We start from the raw sequence: 25,381 nt of genomic DNA on the forward strand, positions 1-25,381 counted from the left end.
TTGGCCGGCATGCCCGCCTGGCTGTTGAAACTGCAGTGAGAGCACCACCACTGAGACATGACCTGGTAGGCTGGGTACATCAGCATAACCTGACCTTTCAGAGAGTCTACAAACAAGTGGCAGCAAGGACCAAAGCAAACAGACTGCGAGACAAGGACAGGTACGATCGGAAAGCAAAGCACCTCCCCTTGTTACCCGGAGAGCGGGTGCTGTTGCGAAATTTCCGCCGCAGAGGGGAGGGAAAGTTGGCGCCCCACTGGCAGTCCCAACTCTATGTTGTTCATGATCAACTACGCCCCGGCCTGCCAGTTTTCCAGATCAGGCCAGAAGGAAAAGAAGGCCCTATTAAGACAATCCATCGTAGCCATCTTAGGCCTTGCCCTTTCGATCCACCTGAAGTACCATATCATGCCCCAGAGATTGAAACAAACTCAATCTTCCCCAATTCGCTACTTCCCAGGCCCCTGTTGTTGCCTTTGACCCTTGTGACCATAGTAATTGCTCCTCCCACAGGTCCCGTAGGAGAGGACCCTGTGGCCCCACAAGAGCACAGAAATGCATCACCCCTACGAAGGTCTCAGAGGCAAAACAGGGGTAGGCCTGCAGACAGGTATGGACAGTAAGATTGTCGGGACGACAACTGTTAAAGGGGCGAGGAGTGTCACAAAGTGAATAAAGTCAGAATGTTAGACAGTGGGACGGATGGTTAAACCTTTTATATAATTGTTGCATGTTACATATAGTGTTGTGATTTTAATGTTGTGCGCTATTTAGCGATGAACTCTTTTTATTTGCATGCTTGTTTAACCTCCTCAACGAACTGTCACAACAAAGACACAGACACTGCTGATTGACACACCGGCACCGAGTGAAAATCAGCGATCTCATACGCCAGTTGCCAAATCCACTCCCCCATAAATACACCGACTACCTGCTAGACGGCAGCTATTCTTCTCCTGACAGTTGCTGCCTCACCTCGCCGCAGATCGGACCGGACCGGATCCTTCCTGCTCCTCGCAAAGAACGGACCCCTGCAGTTCCTCTTCCTGTCGGCTGGACCAGACCCTCCTCTAACCATCGGATTCAAACAAACTCCAGATAAAGGGAAGTGGCTATTTCTCCTGCTTTTGGGCGTCTAGTTTTACGTCACGAAAGTTGCATTGTTGTCCCCTCCCCTGATTTTCCTTTTGTTGTTTACCGAGGGCTCCGCGAACAGAGGCTGACGGACAGAGTGCGGCGGGCCGGCAATGTGGAAATCCTGGCACTGGATTTCCCGGAAGGGACTTGAACCTTGCACTTCTGCCTGGCAAAAACCCGGAGTTGAGTTCGCTTCCAAGCGGACAGGACTTTCAGGATTTTATCAACCCCTGCTAGAACTGTAATTCTTAAGTAACTGGTTTATATTTATTGAACATTATTTTAACCTTACGTTATTTTAAGTATTTATCAAAGGAGTGTTTTTAAAGTAACTTTGTATAAATAAACCATTTTACACCCATTGTGCTGTCCTTCTCACTGTATTGGTGTGGCCGGGAATCCAAATCTTTTAATATAAATGTGATGTTAACAGGCCTCACTAGGCTGTTACAACAGCAGTGGGTCAAACTGTGCATTGTCTCTCCACCACTTCAAAAACAATACAGTTTTTGCGAAGAAGTTGAGGCTTATTGACAGGGCGAGATATAAATATACTATTGGTACTTGTCAATGTCTCTAGGTATGTAAATGTAGCCCTGTAAATACGATGTCCTTTTGTGTTCTGTAGTTTTATGTTCATGTTGTAACCTAATTGCTGCCATGTTGGACAGGTCTCTCTTGAAAAAGAGATCAATGATCTCAACCACCTGGTTAAATAAAGGTTTAAAACAAAAAAAGTGTTTAAAAAAAAATGTATTTCAAAAAAAAAATCGCGGTAGATTGTCAGTCTCACGACGGTATTGGGACGTTTATTTACCGCGATATTCGGTATATCGTTACATCCCTAGAATCGACTAATTGTTTCAAATTTAAACTATTGAGAAGTTAGTACTGAAATCACAACTGAATTTATTTTTGTTTGTGCTCATGTCTTTAACTGTAAACCAAAAACGATTCTTTATGCACTTTCATGCATGAACACCGGGGTCAGATTAGTCACAGCTGAGTCCCAATGGAGAGTTTTTGTCTTTCCTTGAGCCACTTCTTGCTGAATTGTCCACAAAACTGTACCTGCTGTACCACATTCACTCCACCACATGCAATAAAAATATCCATCCTGCTGTTTATACAGTTAACCAGCAGCCCTTGGGGTCAAAGATAGATCATCTCTCCCACTGTAGCTGTGTCACAATAGGGCGTCTCCTGCACTGCCACCATTTCTACTTCCATTATAACTTTATCATTCGGACTTCTTGAGTCAGAGGTTCTCAGAGAAGGCCGTCATGTCTCCCATGGGACCCTGGAGTCAGACCCAAGTGTGCTGAACCTTCCTCTGATATATTCCCCCTGTCTCTCTCCTCCACTGGGTGACATTGCTGAAGCCTTGCCAAGGACAATATGATAAAGCCCTGCGCCTGAGCCACAGTGGAGAGGAATATTTCACCAGTTAGGCCTCTGAGCTGAGTGCAGGTGAGTCACATACCCAGTTTGTGCTGTAACCTTGAAAGCAGCTAGTTATTCAAGGGAATCTTCCACGAGACCTCTAATTATTTTTAATTTTATGTAATCTAATGAGTTTTCCAAGTATTCCAGTTTTAGCTTGAGGGAACAAAAAACAAACATGATTCCAACACGAACTTAAAAAGCTGTGGTTGTGTTATGCCAAGTATAAAAAAACAGCTATCCCATTACGATGTAATTTACCAATAATTAAGCTTGTGCCTTTATATATATATATATATATATATATATATATATATATAAACAGTCTATGGTTTGCACATGTTACATTTGCCAATGCATCCCTAAGCCTGCATGTGCACTGTGTGTTGGCACCCCCATATTGCAAACGCAGAGAAGTGTTGTGTTGTTTGCTGCGTCTAGTGGTATGTCTGAAGGGATCACAAGATATGGTCGCAAGATTATTGACAGGATTGGAAAGAAGACATAAAAAGGATTGTCCACAAAACCCAACGCTTCTCAAGTTTTAACCGTTAAACAAAAAAACTATTTTACTGAACATCTTTGGAAGAGAACATCTTTGTATGGCTTAACTTACATTTTCAACCAATGAAAAAGGCTTTTGAATACTAGCAGACAATGCTTTGCTAAGAATGGGTAAAAGCTAAAAATGCTGACAACTTTCTTTAGTCTAACAGCTCGAGTGTAGTTGAACAGCCAGTAGTGATGTTACTTTAAGAAAGGGAACATTTGTTAAGTCTTAAAGATGAAGACTTCTCATAAATGACTCAAAGTAACCTGTCTGTGGCAGAAAGTTAAATTTGAGTCAGGTGAGCAACACATGCAAACATCATTCTTCTTATTAGGCAGCCTAACACTATTTGAGTGGGTGCAGTTAGTCATGTGAAGACAATTTATCCATTATCTATCAAGTCCAAATGACTATACAGCACAACTGTTGTTATACTTGTAGACATGATGGCCCAATACCGGAATTATTTGCTGCAAAACTGGTATTTACTCTGTAGACAATGGCCCTTAGCATTACTCATTGTGGTGTGTTCAAGTGCAACTTTGAAGAGATGTGAGGCATTTAAGGAGTTTGATCAGAGACCATTATCAGAGGTATATCTTGGAGGTGAACTTGGTTTGTAAGAGCGATGAGAGCACACGATACAATACAAAGAGACCTAGACAGAAAAACAAATGCTCAGAATTCTAACCCGCAGGACAAAGATGTTCTCAACTCGTGTTAAGATGATTGATTTAGAGGTGTTGGCTGCAGAACCAATAATGGCTTGAAGGTACATTAACTTTCACTGAGTTCAAAACCTCTCTGCGTCAACTCTGGGTTTGAAGTTATTATATTTAAAGTACCATGGAGTTTTTTGGATAATATATATATATATATATATATAATAATATAATATATATATATATAGCCTATATCTGGTGATATAAGGTTATTTTAGGTGCACATATGAGCCGATTTTTTTTTTTTTTTTTTTTTAAAAGCAGTACAACTATATATACGGTACATATGTATACAGTGGGGCAAAAAAGTATTTAGCCAGCCACCAATTGTGCAAGTTCTCCCACTTAAAAAGATGAGAGAGGCCTGTAATTTTCATCCTAGGTACACTTCAACTATGAGAGACAGAATGGGGGGAAAGAATCCAGGAAATCACATTGTAGGATTTTTAATGAATTAATTGGTAAATTCCTCGGTAAAATAAGTATTTGGTCACCTACAAACAAACAAGATTTCTGGCTCTCACAGACCTGTAACTTCTTCTTTAAGAGCCTCCTCTGTCCTCCACTCGTTAACTGTATTAATGGCACCTGTTTGAACTCAGTATAAAAAGACACCTGTCCACAACCTCAAACAGTCACACTCCAAACTCCACGATGGCCAAGACTAAAGAGCTGTCAAAGGACACCAGAAACAAAATTGTAGACCTGCACCAGGCTGGGAAGACTGAATCTGCAACAGGTAAGCAGCTTGGTGTGAAGAAATCAACTGTGGGAGCAATTATTCGAAAATGGAAGACATACAAGACCACTGATAATCTCCCTCGATCTGGGGCTCCACGCAAGATCTCACCCCGTGGGGTCAAAATGATCACAAGAACGGTGAGCAGACATCCCAGAACCACACGGGGGGACCTATGACCTGCAGAGAGCTGGGACCAAAGTAACAAAGGCTACCATCAGTAACACACTACGCCGCCAGGGACTCAAATCCTGCAGTGCCAGACGTGTCTCCCTGCTTAAGCCAGTACATATCCAGGCCCCTCTGAAGTTTGCTAGAGAGCATTTAGATGATCCAGAAGAGGATTGGGAGAATGTCATATGGTCAGATGAAACCAAAATAGAACGTTTTGGTAAAAACTCAACTAGACGTGTTTGGAGGAGAAAGAATGCTGAGTTGCATCCAAAGAACACCATACCTGGTACACCTGGAGTACTGCCATTTTTATCGCTATCTCCGACTTTTATTTTTGTACTCTATTTTATATTTTATTTTTTGATTTCTTATTATTATTACAATTATTTGTTTAATCTCTCAAAGTGTATCAGTATCCCTTGTTGTGAAGCACTTCGAGATTTGTCTTGGCAGATGAGAAGCGCTATATAAATTAAATATATTATTATTATTATACCTACTGTGAAACATGGGGGTGGAAACATCATGCTTTGGGGCTGTTTTTCTGCAAAGGGACCAGGACGACTGATCCGTGTAAAGGCAATAATTAATGGGGCCATGTATCGTGAGATTTTGAGTGACAACCTCCTTCCATCAGCAAGGGCATTGAAGATGAAACGTGGCTGGGTCTTTCAGCATGACAATGATCCCAAACACACCGCCCGGTAGGGGTGTTGAAAATAATCGTTTCTACGATGCATTGCGATGCGGACGTGGACGATTCGGTCTCGATGCAGTGACGGAAGATAATCGGTTATAGAGTAGTAACGTTGCTTCCTGATTTTCCGGCCGCGGCTTTACTATAACGTTTTTTCTGACACTTTAATATCAAATCGGTCGGTGACGCAGAGATCAGGGAACAGACGTGACAGCGGCACAGCAACACCGAACACGGAGCAGTCTGCTTTATCCACCAACACAAGAACACCAGTCCAGAACCAGCAGCAGAAGGACCCGCTCCGAATCACTCCGTGTCGCTGCGGCTCAGAGACACAGACAGGGATTTATGTTTTTCAAAAATAATCGCGTTACAATCATGTCAGGTTTTTGGTGGATTTAATTAAGTCTTGGATTGCAAAGTATGAATGTTCTCTAGCAATTTTCAGACGATATATACGTGTGTAAAGTTTGTGAAGGCAGGAGGAAAAAAGCTTCCGCGATCACCGTCTCCTCTCTGCTGCTCCAAGCCCCGCCCCCTCCCTGAAAATAATGAGTGACATGCTGATGGTGACCCGATAGAAACTTTATTATTCACTTAATCACTGAGATATAATGAAGCTAATTTAATCTCATACATTCATGGGATTTATGTAACAGTAAGACAGAGAATGTATGTGTGCACCCACATGCAGTATGTTGTTTGTATATGCTGTTGTAAATACTCCTGTTGTCTGCTGTGTTCAGACTCAAGTCCTGTGTGTGAGGCCACATTCAGGACATTCAGTGTCCTTTCTTAACAGAAGGCCGTGGCTAGAAGCTGCAGCTAGACTGCAGAAGCATTAGCTTTTTGTTTTTGAGGATGGAACAACTTCACACACGGAGGCTAGACTGATACAATTAATTTATTTTGGTTTATAAATTAATGTCAAGACATTTATGTTATTGATTTCTGAAGCACTTTCTAAATAATAAAAAGAGAGTTCATATGTATTTACTGCATGTATGCATTGATGAAAAATAAGCCATGTGCAGTAATATAGAAAATTGAGGATGCAACGCATTGGTATGAATCGTGATGCACCGTGATGCACCGGGATATCGAACCGAATCGAAGACAGGATAATCGTAATCGAATCGAATCGTGAGACCAGTGAAGATGCACAGCCCTACCGCCCGGGCAACGAAGGAGTGGCTTCGTAAGAAGCATTTCAAGGTCCTGGAGTGGCCTAGCCAATCTCCAGATCTCAACCCCATAGAAAATCTTTGGAGGGAGTTGAAAGTCCGTGTTGCCCAGCGACAGCCCCAAGACATCACTACTCTAGAGGAGATCTGCATGGAGGAATGGGCCAAAATACCAGCAACAGTGTGTGAAAACCTTGTGAAGACTTACAGAAAACGTTTGACCTCTGTCAATGCCAACAAAGGGTATATAACAAAGTATTGAGATGAACTTTTGTTATTTTCCACCATAATTTGCAAATAAATTCTTTAAAAATCAGACAGACAATGTGATTTTCTGGATTTTTCTTTTTTTCTTCTCATTTTGTCTCGCATAGTTGAAGTGTACCTAGGATGAAAATTACAGGCCTCTCTCTCATCTTTTTAAGTGGGAGAACTTGCACAATTGGTGGCTGACTAAATACTTTTTTGCCCCACTGTATATAGATAGATATATCGAGACATGTTTGAGGTGAAAGTTACATCACTTTGTCCATCAGAGAGAACTATCATCAATTTAAAATTGTAGTCAGTTCATATCATGGTCACAATTATTTAAAAAAAAGTTTTGCATATGTAGTGTATTCTTTTTCGAGATTGATTCTTTCCTTTTTTGTTTACACTTTTTTATAAAAAAGAAACTCCTGAAAGATGAGCAGTATCAACATTTATCCCAATCGAAAAAAGAAGACTAAATAGTTTGTAATAAGGTGAAACATATATTAAACCGTGCTCACCACAAGATGAACTGTACGTCCTACTGATGTATAAGAAAACATAACAACAATGTGGTTTACAATTTTAGATAATAACACTGATCATTACAAATGCCGTAGCATAAATGAAGATAGACAGGTAGTCTGCATTGTACCTCACCAAAACACATGGTGTGTGTATGATTGTGTTGTAAGAAACAAGTCTGAGTCAACTCACCGCCTGCATACATGGCAGCTAGCATGATAGAGGAAATCCATGCTATTTCACTGGAGCTGGCCCCTAAATTCTCCTGTATCTCTTTGTAGAAAATGGATAGCACTTTGGGAGTGGAGTATGCAAATCCTATGGAAATGTGAGCCGCGACAACAACCATCCAGCCCCAACCTCCATCCAGGGGTTTGTGGTCCAACTCATCTGCTGGAGCAGGGGACATGTTCCTGTTCAAGGAGAGGAAAACACACATGAAGTGTTTATTATTAAAACAACAAAATATAGGCTGTACCTTCCCAAAAAAAAAAGTAGAATATTTGAATGCAGAATTGATCCCTTTGCCTTAACTATTAGGCTGGTTTGAGACGCGTTGCGGCTCGCCTCGAAAGTAGACGAGAATAGCCGATCGCAGCCGGGGGAGGTCTCAAAAAGCTCGCCTGAAGTCGGACAGCTCCGAGTCGGCTTCTTCTTCGCCTCTCGGTTTTTTTGGCGGATTGCAAACAACTTTAAGGTGCATACCGCCACTTCCGGAGTCGGCTTGACTCGGTTTGCATTTATAAAGAATGCACACATGTGTTTAATCGTTAATGTCAGATATGTACTGTACTAAGTAAATACATTTGTTCCTGCTCAAGATTAGATTCAACTTTATTGTTATTGCACATATTACAGGTACTGAGACAACGAAATGCAGTTTAGCTTCCAACCAGGAGTGCAACAAGCAGTAAAGCAGGGGTGTCAAACTCAATTTCATCGCGGGCCTCATTCGCATAAAGGTTGCACTCAAAGGGCCGGTTGTAACTATATTATATAAAATAATGTATTATATTACATTATTGCCTCTGAATTGGATTATTATCGGATAGGATAATAACTTAGTAATTAACTCTGTCTGAAAGCAGAAGTCCAGTGCAAATAATTGCAAGTCTCTTCAGTGTGCATGTCACAAAACGAGATGCATTGTGGGACATGTAGTTTATGGGCATCCTGCTTCTGTAAAGTGGCCTGTAACCGTATAATAAACGTATTATATGTTTTGCAAGCTCTTGCCGGGCCACATAAAATGAAGCCGCGGGCCGGATTTGGCCCCCGGGCCTTGAGTTTGACACCCCTGCAGTAAAGTGAAAAGTAATGTACACAATCTACAGAATAAAATATAGAATGAATTGAATGATGAATAAACAGTGAGGGGTATGAATATACACAGCAGCTTGTGAGCAGTATGAACAGTGTGTATGAATATGCTAAGATATATAAAGTATGAAAACGGTAAGCAGTGCAAGTATAGTATAAAATATATAGATATGAATTTCATGATGATAAACATTGTGGAACAATTATGAAAAATGTTAATGGAGGGGGCAACGTAAAACTGACACAAAACAACAACAAACTTTTGCCGAGGCAATTGGAGAGTTTCATCACTAGCACGTGGTAAAAACCACCAATGAGCGCTCAGCTCGAGATACCAGCGAGTCGTTTCCCCATCAAGCATTTCGCTTCGGCAGCCCGTGGAGCGGAACCGCGCTTGGCCGCGCCTCGCCTCGCTCTCACGGAGCGTCCACACTACAGCTTCAAAAAAAGCTTGAAGCTGGGCGTGTCTGTAGCTTGGGGATTTTATTCAAGCAACACGACCAACAACCAATCACATGAATCTCCCGCCCCCGACATACAAAGCAAAAAACCCCGGAGATTTTATGGGAGCAATATATATATATATATATATATATATATATATAAACTCCCCAAACAGGCGAAAACCTACCAGTTTCACCCACTGTCTCTGCCACCTCCCTCCATGCCTGGTTCCTCCGGTTTGTATCCCGGTAGGTGAAGAGGGTCTGGTCATACAAAACCGGGTGATTTGCTACAGCGATAATTAGTTTCTCCTCCAACTTTTTTTGAAATATAGAAATGAACGGCGGGATATCTCTCCCAGCTTAGACGCGGTTGAACAATGTTCAACTTCTGACGCCGGAGACGGCGGAGACGGACCGCTATGCTACCCACAATTCAGTTCGGCGAAAAAGCGAGGCAACGTGACGTCACCCCATTCAAAGTGAATGGGGCGTTTTTTTGCCTAAATCCTACCGGCCCACATTTGTAAGTGTTCCGGCCCAGCCCAGTGGGGTGTGGCCAGGGTTGGGTTGTAACAGAATACATGTAACGGTGTTACGTAATCAGAATACAAAAATCAAGTAACTGTATTCAGCTTGTGTTACATTTGAAAAACGAGTAATCTGATGACAGTTACTTTCGTAAACCTGAAGTGAATACATTTTGGATGACTTATCGGAATTATTGGTGGAAAGATTTCCTCACAACATTTAATATTCATTACTAAAGGTACAGCCTCACAGCGCACAAAACCGCGCAGATAGACCAAAAAGGCGAGCGTTTGAAAAAATGTACGGGTCCGCTCAGTGAAACAATAACAACGTAACATGGAGGAACAAAATCTGCATTTAAATTGTGTGTGTAGAGGTGTGTGTGATTAAAACACATCAGCCTGCGGTCGCTCTTTAGCCTTTCTAATGATTCTGAAGGTAAACACAGCGAAGGCGGTGCGTGAAAGGCACGGCACGCTCGTCTTCTCAGAGGCTGAGTTAACCCTCCCGCTGCCTCCTGGCGCTGCAGAGATGTCATGAAGTGAAGGAGGTTTTCCTTCTATAAAACAGCTGCGGGCAGCAGATACTGTGAGAGTCACAGACATGAATACATAGATCAAGGCAGACTGGTGCACACACTCTCCTGTTTTGCCAATCCGGTGCTTAAACAAATATAGCTCTACACCCCTGGCCGAAATGTCCTTAAAATGAAGTCAGAGTTCGACATTTTAATTCATGTCCTGCCAACACTGGCAGGACAGAAGGCGACACGCCCTTTCTAAGCCATGTCCTCACATCCCAAGCTGCTTCCCCAAAAAGTGTATTATGTTGTTACAACAGGGTTCAGGGGGAGTGGCTGCACCCGTACAGTAGGATAGAAAAGGGGGAAGTGACGTCTGACTCAGAGGTCGCGCGGCTGTGGAGAAGAACGTGTTGCCCACATTCTGTTACTGAGTTTAGGCTAGTTAGCTAGCAGGTTTATTGTTTTGGGTGCAGTCACTTTTGCCTCAACTTGCTGTTCAAATAAATGTTGAAAGAAAAAGTTAATCTGTTTACAGTTCTGTTTTATATGGAAGAAGAAGAAGAAGAAGAAGAAGAAGAAGAAGAAGAAGAAGAAGAAGAAGAAGAAGAAGAAGAAGAAGAAGAAGAAGAAGAAGAAGAAGAGAAGAATTGGGAGGGATGAAACCCTCTTTAATGGTCACACATGCAGAGCACACACAGTGAAATGTGTTCTCTGCTTTTAACCCATCCTAGTACCAGGAGTCTAGTAATAGGAGCAGTGGGCAGCTATTGCACAGCGCCCAGGGAGCAATGGGAGTGAGGGGGGAAGGGGGATGTCCGGTGCCTTGCTCAAGGGCACCACGGCAGGGCAGGAGGTGAACTGGGACCTCTCCAAGTAGAAGTACACACTCCAAATAGGTCTGGTCGGGGACTTGAACCGGCGACCCTACGGCTCACAGTCCAAGCCCCCACTGACTGCCATAGATTTAGTCCCTAATCTTGCTCTCAAAATGGACCAGATTGATGCATTTAACGTCAACATTTTAAAAAAATCTTCCCGGGGGAGCTTGCCCCCGGACCCCCCTAGAGGAGGTGAGGTCCAGCACCTGCCCACACCCCCTGTTAAATTGTCTCACCCACATTGAGGATGCTTCCTACGCCCATGTTTTATTCCATGTGTCAAGTGAGGCAAATTGGGTCAAAATGTTATTGCATCAATGATCTGTTAACATTAAAATCACTAAATATATGCTCCAACTATGTTGCTCTATAGGCAACTCAAGGGCTGCTCAGGTAATGTGATTACGATATGAGTAATGGACCAAAATAACATAAAATGCATAGGGTTTTTTGTTAAGTAATATACTTTCGCCGCCGGCCGGCCGATATATACCGCGCATTAAGTGGGCCTGTCTGTCAATTAATCCCCGGGCCACTTTTTCCCCCCAGTCCGCCCCTGCTACCACTGCTACCTATAGGATCCGCCCCTATACGATCCGCCTCCTTGCTGCGGTCTGCAGCCAGACTCTATTGATTCACTCTGCAAACACAACGGTGTTGCCAAATTTCAAAATAAAAGACCGGCTTGATGGCAAATAAACAGCAAGCATGTGACAGTGTGTATAAAGTTTCAAACAATACAAGTATATGACAAGTACATTTAGGTGGCTGTGAAACGTTTATTTACATAAATGTGAAAACGCCGGTCATTCATATGATCATTTATTTACTGCGCCTTTAAATTATAATGTTTTGTAAATTCTCCCGAATACAGAGCCAGCATCTGACAGTGTGCAAAATAATGAGCGTCACAACGTTGACAAGAGTAACTTAAGTCTGTTAAAAGCAGTTTAAAACTGAAGTTTTCAGTCGTGTGTTTTCAGTCGTGTGTGAAACCATAGGGTTAAACAGGCCAATAGCATCCCAAGTTACGTCAGATATTTGCCTGAATTCACAAAGTTAATATAGAACAAAGAATGTAAGCGAGAGACGCTACGTTACCCTTTTGTCCTCCTAACGAGCGTTTCCTCCAAAAACTGTACAATTGTAACACAACAAGGTGTCAAGGCAAATAAAAAATATAAGTTTCCAATGAAAGAAAGTATCGTGTGTAGTCGCACAGGAGGAAATATTCACACACGTGGACAATGAGCGAAATCAACGATAACACGTCACTGCTGCGTTAAACTTAAGACTATTAAAGAACTAAACACTGACACGCGAATACACATGTTTAAAATATGTTACCTTTGAATGAGCGTCTCTGTTTCAACAGCTTTCTTTATACATCCATGGTTTCAACCTCCTCCTTCCTTATTTGAAGTGTCGTCACGTGTTACACTGATGGCCCGGGGACTTCCTCGTAGTTTTGACTTGTTACATGATTAGTAGCTTTGACTCTTCTGCATGTCTTCAATTATAAAGGTCACACTGTTGTGTCTGACCTTGTTACAGCATCTTTGTCTATATAGTTTACAGTGTGGAGACTCTAGTTCTCACATACACCACATCTCTAGTTGTGACTTGGGTTAGACTTGGGTGCAAAAGAAGAAAATAGGGGCGAGAAAAAAAGGAACACATTTCACTTTTAATAGTTTTATTTTCAAATGATGTGCAATGTGAATTTCACAGTTGAGCTCAACCACCACTATAACCCCGAACCCGGACACATACAAACCAGCAAAGAAAAAGCATGAGCACAATGGCATAGCACCCTTAAGTGATGCGTGTAATGACCTAAATTAGCCATGTAGAACTTTTGAACACAGAAAGCAGTTTTTAGCTTGTTGTATTACATGACTGGTGTTTGAAAACGTGACGTAACATTGGAGTTACGCGATCTGTAATGCTTAGTTTCGGTGAGATGTTACAAAGAAATACTACTGTACTACTGAGGGGAGGAAATCAAAATGCATCACTTGTGCGGGTTATCATTTTTTCTCAACAGAGCAGGATTACTCTACTATAACTAAATAGGTAAACACATAAAAAAAGAAAAAGAAAACAGCCACTGAAGACAACAAAAAGAAAAAATCACATCTATTTTTTTTCAAGTTATAAAAGAAAACTGAAGAGAAGTTTTAAAAAACTGTGCAAGTACAGCAAACCTATAGTACAGTATATTACACATAACAAAAATATTTAAATACAGTACTGTGTATCAGTAGAAATCCTGAGTTCTCCGTTTCTGGTTCTCAAATGGCTGTCTGTAGACATGTGGATGTGGCTGTTAAGAGAGCATTGTTCGAGCCAGGTCAATTTAAAATGAGCTCCAAGTCAGTCAAAACCGTGGATCTTCTCTTGGAGAAGTCATATCCTCAAGTCCTTAGCGAGTGTGACTCTTCCGGTCTTAATTTCCATGTAAATCTCTTAGATGATTGCTAATGTGGTTATTCAAACATTTTTTGTGATAGAGGGGTTCTTTTCCGCTAAGATAAAATACAGGAGAAATGTGTAGTGCAAAGATGACACAGGAACCTGCATGAGGAAATTGACGGCACTGAAAAATGTCACACTTTCACAGGGAACGCCACTCAGTGGTGGTATTAATTCTTCTATACAAGATTGTCACAAAAAAAAAAAGAAGCAGCACCAACAATTTTGTGTCCTCGGTGTGATGGCGTGTGAAGACGGATTCATGGCTCTTGGATGAATTAGCACACGACCCAAGAGCGACCCTCGCTTTTTCATAGTCTGCTTGTTCGGGAGGGTGCTCCAGAGAGTCTGCAGTGAAGGGCCGCTGAAGTGGAGGGTTATTCAGTGCAATGCTGAGTAAGACTGTTGAGATATTCTTCATCACAAGGAGCAGTTTTTGATACTGTTCCCCCCTCTTTCTTTTTTTTCAAGCCACAGGCACATTGGCATCCGAAATAATCTGCACTAAATGACACATCACTTCAAGCCTGCAACAGCCACACAATCATTGGAACTACTGTGATTTTCACGAGCAGACAAGCACACAAAACAATTAATGCACTTTTACTAAGGTAATATAATGTAATATAGCCTAAGCACAGTTCCATGACTTATTGCTACCACACAATTATTTTCAATGTCCAGATCAACTATAACAAGACCTCAAATGCTTGTTTTAACATTTAAGAGGAAGGCTCTTTTAACCTTTTTCTAATGATTATAATCCAATGTTGAAAAACAACCTCAACAGAGCTCAATGCTCCACTGAGCTTTTCACAGTTGCTTCATCAACACTATAGCCTTAAATGTCCCTTTTCTCCTAATCAAACATGTCTGAAGTTTCTGAGGTAAGCCTGTTAGTTGGTCTGAACGTTCCACTTAGTGTTGCCACAATTTGACTCCGTCCTTATTTCTCCAATGTGGAGAGTGAGTATCCTAACATTTCACTTAAGTTGTCTTCGCATGTGACACAGAATGGATGCCAACTTAAAGAGAGGGAGGTTATGAGCCCCCATGCAACTGGAATCTCAAACAAAACTTAAAAATAGCTCGGAAGCCACACATAGTGTATTGTTTGACACAGTTGTTGTGAAGGAACAGGGGGGGCTTTAAAAAAAATGTCATACAAGCTTCAAAAATACAAAGGTAATGTAAATCACAAGAACACTTCAAATTAAAACTAGTCTATAAAATAAGGTGAAAAGACTAGAGAACAGAACAGGAAAAAAACACACACAAACCTCAGAGCCAGCAACCTACTAATGAGCTATGGTGATCATCTTACCCGTATGAATATATAGTTTATATAGTTATTTATATATATAGATTTTCACTTTATGCTGACATGTAGCATCCACATCTCCAGAGGGCCCTTTTATCTTGCCAATACCCTCATTTGCATGCTTATCATTTGTAAAAATCCTTACCTATATCCATCTAAAACAAAAAATAGAACATGGCTCAACAACAAGCAAAACATATGATAATTGCACTTATGATTCATTGTATTGTTTTTTAAACAAGCATCCATGTAGGGTAGTTGGTGCAGTCTGAAAAAAAAGAAATACTGCAATCTTTAAAAGCACCCCAGTTTGATCATGTTAAACCAAGTTTGAAAGACTTAAGACGTAACCAAAAAATGGTCCTTGTGGTGCAAACCCAAGGAAACACCAGGCACAAGGCAGGCAGGACCACACATCTCCCTCTGCCTCAGAGATTGGGGTTCACAAATCCAGCGACCTCAAAGCACTTTCTGGAGACATTGTGGGTACAGTTTGCCCACCACACATTCAAAATGGCGGCCCAAATCCCAGAGGCGGTCGGGCGTCTCGTAGACTTTGGTCCATGCGTCTGCCTCGTCGTCGTCATCGTACTGGTAAAGGGAGTTCTTGCGGCTGGTGCGAAACACGTGCTCTTCCACCATGACCTGTGTGGCCCGGACAAACAGGTGCAGCCTGCTCTGAAGCAGCATGGCCTTTATATACGGGCTGGTGGCTTGGTCAAAGGGCAGATCTTTCTTACGGCTCCATGTGCTCTTCTCGATGTCGTAGACCTCCACGGTGAAGGTGCGCTGGTGGTTCTTGCAGATGCCGGCGATGTAGTAGATACAGTTCTTATGCAAGGTAGCCAGACCCTGACTCCGAGGGACGCTCATTGGGGCGAGGTGACTCCAATAGTCCTTACGGGGATCGAAGCAGAAGAAGTACTCTCCTGAAAACAAAGGAAAGGCGTTATTTAGAGATGTGTTCAATTGCTTTAATAAAAAGGGAAACGTCTTCTCATTCAACAATACATATTTGAACTTCTACATTTAGTGCTATTTATCAAAGCTTGATTGTTTTGGGGTGAGTTTTGGAAATACTAATACACAGGTCTGCCTTCTCTCGCATATACGTTGTCCACAAACCTTGTTTAAGCCCATTATGTAGGGACTATTTTCTTTTTATAAGAAATGTCTCACCATATTAATTAATTAAAAAAATGTCTGTGGGTTATCTTGAGTAACCGAGTCATGATATCCGGAAAGACACATGCCATTACGTTTATTTCAAAAATAAATCGCATTCTAGCAGAGATGGGGACTCGAGTCTGCGACTCGGACTCGAGTCGCACTTAAGTCGCACACACAGAGACTTCAGACTTGACTTGGACTCGTGACCAAAAGACTTCAGACTCGACTTGGACTCGTGTGTTGGGACTCGTGAACAATCATTGTGTTTTCTATTTTTGGCGTATTAAAGGTGGGGTAGGTACATTTGAGAGAAACCGGCTCGAGATCGCTAGAATTTTAAAATACACAACCGGAGATAATCTGCTAGAGGCTGCTACTTCCTTATAGAGCCCGCCTCCTCCAACACACAAGAACGCGCATATGACCAATGAGGGAACGAGATAAGTTTGTGCCCAGATGGAAGGCTGACAGGCAGGTAGGCCATCCAGTTACTTTAGCCGGGCTCATTACGCAGACGTGCGCGCCTCTGTTACTACCTCGTAGTAACACAATAGCGACCGGCGGCACACCTGCGGCTGTACCGCTTGTAATTAGGTTCAACTACAAAAACTTCGAACAAAACGCCGGCGGCACCAACAAAAGGAGCGCACACTGCAAAGTCTGCAATATCAAAATCAAGGATGCTGGCGCAACAACGTCGAATTTCATCAGGCACTTAAACTCACCCAGAGAGGTCAGTCACATTAACGCATGGACGGTTAGCAAACATGTTTAGCTCAGCATCAGCTATGTAATGCTAACTTAGCTTGCTACTAGCTTTATATTTGTGATACTGATTTCTGATTCTGAAGTGTTTTGCTTATAAGTTGTTTGCATTTAGCTAAAGTGTGATGTTTTTCCTCACATTGCATTGCAATAGCCCGTTTAAAGTGATCATATAACAAACAACTAATCAGTACTGATACTGTATGCTCATAGATATAGGAGTGATAATAACACAGTAAATGCTTTGAATGTCTTAGATATAGCTGTGCAGTATTCTTAACAGACTGGATAGCAGCAGACAATAGAAGGCTTATTACAACCAGAAGAGACATGAGACTTTTATTTTTTTAGAGACTTGAGACTTGACTTGGACTCGTGACCAAAGACTTGAGACTTGATCAAGTCTCACCCCACAAAGACTTGAGACTTAACTTGGACTTGCATAAAAAGACTTGTGAACATCTCTGCATTCTAGTTACAATTATATTCCAGAGAAGGCAGACATCCCTAAAACTGATATATCCAACACAGAAAAAAAGTTCTAAAAATAAACAGTCTCTCCAACATACTTTTTCTTAAATCTTTTTCATATAAGATTTAAATACTGTGCATATTTTCTGAACATTTAAATTAATGAGAAATATGACATGACCACATTGTCTTCAGCGTCAAGTAGAGATCATATACACTGAACAAAAATATAAATGCAACACTTTTGTTTTTTGCTCCCATTTTTCATGAGATGAACTCAAAGACCTAAAACATTTTCTAGACACACAAAATAACCATTTCTCTCAAATATTGTTCACAAATCTGAAAAAAATCTGTGATAGCGAGCACTTCTCCTTTGCCGAGATAATCCATCCCACCTCACAGGTGTGGCATATCAAGATGCTGATTAGACAACATGATTATTGCACAGGTGTGCCTTAGGCTGGCCATAATAAAAGGCCACTCTGAAACATGCAGTTTTGCTTTATTGGGGGGGTCCGAAAACCAGTCAGTATCTGGTGTGACCACCATTTGCCTCACGCAGTGCAACACATGTCCTTCGCATAGAGTTGATCAGGTTGTTGATTGTGGCCTGTGGAATGTTGGTCCACTCCTCTTCAATGGCTGTGCGAAGTTGCTGGATATTGGCAGGAACTGGAACACGCAGTCATCACCTCAAGCTCAACCTTGACAAGACTGAACTGCTTTTCCTTCCGGGAAAAGATTGTCCCACTCTTGACCTAACAATCAACATCGGCACCTCTGTTGTTTCCCCGACCCAGACTGCAAGGAATCTGGGTGTGACCCTAGATAACAACCTGTCCTTCACTGCAAACATCGCTGCTACAACCCGCTGCTGCAGATACACGCTTTACAACATCAGGAGGATGCGTCCCCAGCTGACCCAGAAAGCGACGCAGGTTCTGGTCTAGGCTCTCGTCATCTCACGCCTAGACTACTGCAACTGCCTCCTGGCTGGTCTACCTGCATGTGCCATCCGACCTCTGCAGCTCATCCAGAATGCAGCGGCTCGTCTGGTCTTCAACCTTCCTAAATTCTCCCACACCACGCCGCTCCTCCGCTCCCTCCACTGGCTTCCGGTAACTGCTAGAATCCACTTCAAGACAATGATACTTGCGTACCATGCTGTGAATGGATCTGGCCCTTCCTACATCCAGGACATGGTTAAACCGTACACCCAAGCGCGTGCACTACGCTCTGCATCAGCCAAACGACTCGCTGCACCCTCGCTGTGAGGGGGACCCAAGTTCCGATCGGCAAAAACACGTGGGTTTGCTATCCTGGCTCCAAAATGGTGGAATGAGCTCCCATTGACATCAGGACGGCAGAAAGCTTACACACCTTCCGGCGCAGACTGAAAACTCATCTCTTTCGACTCCACTTCGAGCAATAGAATTACTAACAAAGAACTGCTAACAGAGCACTTATATACTAATAAAGGACTGGCGTATCTATAGCCAGTTGAGTAGCACTTGAAATGCTTGGCTCTATGAAACCTGATGTACTTATATGATTCTATTTTCTTCAAGGTTGTGTCTTCCTGGTCGAACGTACTTATTGTAAGTCGCTTTGGATAAAAGCGTCAGCTAAATGCAATGTAATGTAATGTATACGCCGATCCAGAGCATCCCAAACATGCTCAATGGGTGACATGTCCGGTGAGTATGCTGGCCATGCAAGAACTGGGATGTTTCCAGCCTCCAGGAATTGTGTACAGATCCTTGCAACATGGGGCCGTGCATTATCACGCTGCAACATGAGGTGATGGTCGTGGATGAATGGCACAACAATGGGCCTCAGGATGTCGTCACGGTATCTCTGTGCATTCACAATGCCATCAATAAAATGCACCTGTGTTCGTCGTCCATACCATAACCCCACGACCACCATCAGGGCTCTCGACTAACTTTTTTCCCCATCCTCCCGGAACCGTCCCGAAATACAATCTAAGCCGTCCCGAAATTAATGTGGACCGTCCCGAATTTAAAATGTTAGTTTTTCTACATTATCATTAGTTAAAATCATTCAAAGTGACCTTTAACATAAATAAAACATCATACAAATCATTAGATGATAATTCATCAACCTTTTTATTTGAGTAAACCATTCAATCAGATAAACAAAGGCCAAATATATTTAAACAAACACACAAACGAGAAAATTACTCTAATATTGAATCCAATCAAGTCCCATCCAATTAACAAAAACATCCAACACTGTCCTGAAGACAGAACCCAGAGTAACCACTAACCAGGATGACAGTCTGTCAGTCAGGAGACCCTTACAAACGGCCCCGCCCCCTCGCACACAGACGGGAGAGAGAGATCTCGTCTGGATTGGAAAGCTCGAAAATACATCATAGACGCATGTTGTAGTCTTATTGCATATTAGAAACGGAGTTGGTGAAACTAAAACTGCGATATAATGTGTATGTAGTAATAATACATGACATATTTTTTAAATGTCTCCAGTCCCGATAAAAAGTCAGATAACGTCGGAGCTTAACGTTACCACTGTCTTTAATAATTCCGGCCCGGGGCCCGTTTAATACCGGGGCTCGGTACCCATCCCTACATGGGGAGAGGCGCAGCATATTGCTAAGGACTACATACGATGGAGAGTTCTCATCTCAGCCTTATTACCCATAGGGGATGAAGAGGAGTAAGTAAATAAAGAGGCCGGCGCTCCAGGGTCTGGTTCTGCTGTGCGTTTTTGTGATGTAACGGTAAAACATTTCAGAATTCCTCCACGGGATGCCATTGTACATCACTCAACCCGCGAAATACACACACTCAGTACATAGCTAGACCTGCGAATTTGCGGGCACAGCCAGCCGCCCAGCTGGCAGCCAGCGGCACAGCTGTAGCTACATGTGTGTGTATTTCGCGGGTTTCTAAATGTTTTGTGCGTGTGTGTTTATGTTGACAAGGAGGTTTAATAACTGTGTGCTACACAAAACGTGCAGTCATTTTCATTTTCATCGCCGTTTGTAACCGGGATTCATCCGTGAAGAGAACACCTCTCCAACGTGCCAGACGCCATCGAATGTGAGCATTTGCCCACTCAAGTCGGTTACGACGACGAACCGGAGTCAGGTCGAGTCAGGTCGAGACCCCGATGAGGACGACGAGCATGCAGATGAGCTTCCCTGAGACGGTTTCTGACAGTTTGTGCAGAAATTCTTTGGTTATGCAAACCGATTGTTGCAGCAGCTGTCCGAGTGGCTGGTCTCAGACGATCTTGGAGGTGAACATGCTGGATGTGGAGGTCCTGGGCTGGTGTGGTTACATGTGGTCTGCGGTTGTGAGGCCGGTTGGATGTACTGCCAAATTCTCTGAAACGCCTTTGGAGACGGCTTATGGTAGAGAAATGAACATTCAATTCACGGGCAACAGCTCTGGTGGACATTCCTGCTGTCAGCATGCCAATTGCACGCTCCCTCAAAACTTGCGACATCTGTGGCATTGTGCTGTGTGATAAAACTGAACGTTTCAGAGTGGCCTTTTATTGTGGCCAGCCTAAGGCACACCTGTGCAATAATCATGCTGTCTAATCAGCATCTTGATATGCCACACCTGTGAGGTGGGATGGATTATCTCGGCAAAGGAGAAGTGCTTACTATCACAGATTTTTTCAGATTTGTGAACAATATTTGAGAGAAATGGTTATTTTGTGTATATAGAAAATGTTTTAGATCTTTGAGTTCATCATGAAAAATGGGACCAAACACAAAAGAGTTGCATTTATATTTTTGTTCAGTGTAGTTTCACATGTGCAGCATGGACTCACCTTGGAGGACATAGATGCGGTCCCTGTACTCCACAGCACTGTGAAACTCCATGGCCGCGGGCATAGCACTCACTGCTGTCCAACAGTTGTCTCTGGCATCATAGCACTCGACTGACTTTAAAGCATTTCGTCCATCGCCTTCATATACCCGGCCTCCCAGTGCATAAAGCTTCCCACAGCAGAGCAAAAGCCTGCAGCCGATCCTGGCCCTCAGCAGCGGAGCACGTGAAAGCCATCGGTTGCCCGCGTGTTCGTACTGCCAGAAGTCGCTCTCTGCCCGATGATCTATGGACACTTCGCTGTTGCTCGGCCTGTAACCTCCAGCGATGAAGATGTCGTTCTCTGAAGACACCAAGATACCGACCTCCCGGAGATCATTGGGGGGTTTGCAGAGCTTGAACACCCGTCCTGTGGTTGTATCAAGGCAAGGCACGGTCTGCTTCTTCCCTGAGTGTTTGTGAGCGGCATCAAAGCAGATGACCATCTCAGAAGCAGTCATACCCAGGCGCTGCGGGCAACCATTGGTGCCAGTCAGGCGGGTTTTGGCCTCAGCAGGGTCGGTAGACAGGGATAGGGCACAGGCGAAGGGGGCAGGTACCTGACTTAGGAAGGCCTCATCCAGCAAGGGCAGACGGATGCATTCGGTAAACACCTCAGCGAGGGAGGCCTGACGACCAGAAAGATCATGCTCCAGCCAGCGAATTATGCTCTCATAAACGTGCTCTTCTTTCTCCACGTTGAGGTCATCATTGTTCAAAATGCTGACCAGCTGCTCCTTGTTCATCTGGAGGAACTCTTGCTCCCATGACACACACAAGAACTACGACAAAAACAAAAAAAGGTTTCAGTGTTTAGCATCCAAACGGACTCATAAGAGAAAGCATGACTACATGAACAGGGGAAGTAAACATGTAATTACTAATAACTGGGGATGGGCAGACACCAGGTCTTAAATGGGCCTTAGAGCTAAATGATTTAACGCAGTATTTTGTATAACTATATCGTTACAGGTTTTTTAATCTGTACTTTGTCAGGATAATAAATGACACCAACACATCCAGTCTCTCTTCTATATGGTGACTTTGGTGTTTGGTAAAAATGACAGTTGCCACAAATGTTGCTTGTATTCAAAATATACTTGTAGTTTAAATGAAAATAAATTGTTGTCCTGTTCTGAATTGATTCTTTTAAAAAACTATTTTTAGTACTGAAAAAAGAACAGAATAAGAGTATTGATAAATAACCAAATTAATAAGGAGTCCCTGTAAGTGTGGTAAGGATATAATACGAACGACAAACATTCCTAAACTGACCTTCTTGCGAATGTAGTCCTGTGAGCTTTCCTTCAGCTCCTGATGTCCATAAGCATCAGCAAACATGTAGACCCCAATACAGTTCTGGGGGTCAAGTCTGCTGATCATGAACTGGGCACACTGGTCCTGCAAGGCAGGAATCTGGAAAATACTGGCAGCAGTGAACAGGGCCTGGACATTGCACTCAGAGAGCGTGACCCTGGATGTGTAGGCATAGTCCAGGACGAGGTGCATGGATTCAGATTCCACCCCGACGATTCTGACCTCACGCTGGCTGCTCTCTGTAAGGCCACTGGTGAACATGGACCTGGTGGTGATGGTGGAGAAAACACAAATGATGCAACTATACTTCAATCATCACGTAACTACAGCATTTCAATTCAAACATGCTACAACTTGACATGGAAGTTTAATCTTAATATGTTAACATTTATCGATTAAGCTGTACCGAAGCCCACTCTAGAGCAGCCAAGTAATGTTTTACCAGCTACAAAATATTGAAAATACAAACACTTATAAACATTCAACATTACCCACCGAAAATATGGGCTGATTGCTGCAAGGACATTTCTGTGACATGAGAAAGTCTTGCCATGGTCCACTTCTACGACTATGTCTGTGAGCTGTGCTTCATCATACAAGGATTTCAGCTGTTGAAGGAGGTGACAGGCATGAACAGCATCTACTCCGTTGTAGTTGTTGTTTGGAGGTGTCCCATTTTGTACTTGTAACAGCTTCCCTACCTCTGTAAACACAGTGCAAAGAGAGATACAAACATTACAATAGCACCCATGAAAACAGTGTGGACATCAAAAAATACATTGAAAGACCAGAATCAATCATAAATACAAACGATTTAATTTGAGTTAATGCAGTTTTTACTGGTAAACAGTCATTCCTGTTCCATTTCTTTTAGAGAGCTTTAATAATAATTCAAATCACATTAAAAAGGTTATGCAAATAAAACATGGTGTAATAGTAACACATGTACTGTTTCATGCATTTAAACAACAGAGAATATGAGATGACACCGAGATGATTATTTAAAATACTGACAACCATTAGTATTAATTTAACACAATGGAGAAACAGGTTTAGTTGTATACTTTGAATGCTATTAAAACAGAAAGGTAGACCATTTATTAAGGTTTCAAAAAATACTTAAAATAAATCTGTTATTTGAGGTATTATGATTTGGCCAGACTGTGGCAACTAGAAGAAATTCCTACAAGTTATTTTTGTTTCTGACTTCGGGCTAATGTTGTTGTCTCGCTGACCGACTGAACCCACGGATAACATATGGGCCTATCAACTCGTGCATCCAGTTCCCCTATAGAAATGTCTGCAAAGTAAACACGTTTCTTATCACGCGTGGAATGGAAAGTTAAACAAGTGGCAGCCAAACGTCATTCTTCTCTAATGTTTCACGGTCGTCTTATAACGTCAACAGCCGAGGAGCACATACTTTTCTAACTAATAGCTCGTGTTGTTCGACGCTAACTCCTTGACAGGACAAAGGCTCGCGATGAGTGCATTGAAAACTACTGTCTCACCAGGTGGTAGCTAGCTCGCTAACATCTATGATCATTGCCCGGTGACTGCCGAAACTGTGTCGGGGGGCTCAATTAACTTAAAGGCAACTGGAAGAAAACCAACCATTTCATAAATTAAAATGGTTCGTTGTAATGATCGAGTATCACAAAAACAGCAATGCTACCCGTTACCTTAGCTAGTTGACAACAAGCTTAACTTTTAGCAGCTAGGTACCAAGCTAATGTTAGCAAGCTTTCTTTGACACATTGCGATATAAAGGGCTATTACAACTCAAATGCTGCCAGACCAGTCTCAATCTTAGACAAACACATCTGTATTTAGCACACTGTCTACTGCATTACTGCTGATAACAGTAAGTATTAGTACTTCTTGTCTCACATTCGTCTCGTCATAAACAAGTGTTTACACAATCAGCTGTGGGTAGCAGGCTAACCGGCCGAAAGTTAGCCAGACAGCTAACGTTAGCCGCATAGCGAGGCTAACGATAACCAACACTTTTCGGAGTCGTTTACAGCCTGCCCTTTTTAAACAAGAATAAAACATGTCACGACTCGTTCTAGTACTCTATAATACGACACTTCACAAGCATCTAAACACACAAATTATAACTTTAAAACGCATGATTTAAGTCAGATTACTACACAAAACAATGAAGATTTTTTTTGCTAACCTCCACTGGCAGCCATTCTCTCCAGTCTATCTCGGGGCAGACCGAGAAACGTCAGTGATGGCACAGCGGGGCCCCGGAAACCAATCAGAAGAGGATCACGGATCTCACAGCCAATCAGATCCCTTTCTTCTGAAATAGGAAAAAAGTTGATCGCCGTATGGGCAAATTATTCACGGCAACGGATACACACGATATGATACCATTAAAAACCCAAAGCGGGCAATGTTGACAGCTGGATACAGACTAGTTATAAGCAGAGTGGAATCTCTCTGATTGAAGCGGCTGTGTGTTATTATAAACATGTAGGATCACTAGAGACAGACAATTATTTTATCTGGGAGGAATCCATCTTCTTTTCATGTGTCCCTTTTATCTTTCTTTAACCATTCACATACATTCATGTTGGCAGAAGCCTTGGGTAAGGCCGGGGGATGTTTCCATATATTTTATACCATACATTTTAAAGTAAATGCATCAATCTGGTGCTTAACGAGAACAATTAAAATAGGTTTGATTTATGAGGATCATTGTAATTTTGTAATCAATTTCTGGTAAAAAAAAAAAAAAAGTTGTGTCATTTACATTTAAAAAAATATAATGCACTGCCCCCACTCCACTCCCTCCACACACACAAAGTTAACCAGGAAAAAAATACTTGTTTTAGCTGTTATATGACAATTAATGGGAGGTGTG

At 42.4% G+C, this 25,381-nt stretch overlaps 2 protein-coding genes across 2 annotated transcripts in view; both read right to left on the reverse strand.

Annotated features, from left to right (window-relative positions):
- Positions 1-12,540, reverse strand: part of LOC117446883 (monocarboxylate transporter 2-like) — a 30,477-nt gene extending 17,937 nt beyond the window's left edge. The window contains exons 1-2 of the mRNA XM_034083367.2: positions 12,466-12,540; positions 7,616-7,836 (exon numbers count right to left, since the gene is read on the reverse strand). Coding sequence (XP_033939258.1) covers positions 7,616-7,832 — 217 coding nt within the window. The 5' untranslated portion in view covers positions 7,833-7,836; positions 12,466-12,540. The remainder of the gene's footprint in view (positions 1-7,615; positions 7,837-12,465) is intronic.
- Positions 12,541-12,797: 257 nt separating this feature from the next.
- Positions 12,798-24,755, reverse strand: kbtbd8 (kelch repeat and BTB (POZ) domain containing 8). The gene is made up of 5 exons (XM_034083547.2): positions 24,689-24,755; positions 23,002-23,209; positions 22,465-22,771; positions 21,152-21,971; positions 12,798-15,843 (listed from the first exon to the last, which is right to left on the reverse strand). Exons 1-5 carry the CDS (start codon positions 24,702-24,704, stop codon positions 15,374-15,376), a joined length of 1,821 nt encoding a protein of 606 aa, XP_033939438.1. The 5' UTR covers positions 24,705-24,755; the 3' UTR covers positions 12,798-15,373.
- Positions 24,756-25,381: the final 626 nt, after the last annotated feature.

This window comes from Pseudochaenichthys georgianus, chromosome 5 (assembly GCF_902827115.2).
Source record: "Pseudochaenichthys georgianus chromosome 5, fPseGeo1.2, whole genome shotgun sequence".
Lineage (NCBI taxonomy): Eukaryota > Metazoa > Chordata > Actinopteri > Perciformes > Channichthyidae > Pseudochaenichthys > Pseudochaenichthys georgianus.

What these genes read in the sequence shown, in the direction of transcription:
- kbtbd8 (XM_034083547.2), bottom strand. An exon ending in GCAATCAGCCCATATTTTCG is followed by an intron (nt 22,772 to 23,001) that starts GTGGGTAATGTT and finishes CATCACCACCAG; the next exon opens with GTCCATGTTCACCAGTGGCC. An exon ending in CCGCATCTATGTCCTCCAAG is followed by an intron (nt 15,844 to 21,151) that starts GTGAGTCCATGC and finishes CTTTGTTTTCAG; the next exon opens with GAGAGTACTTCTTCTGCTTC.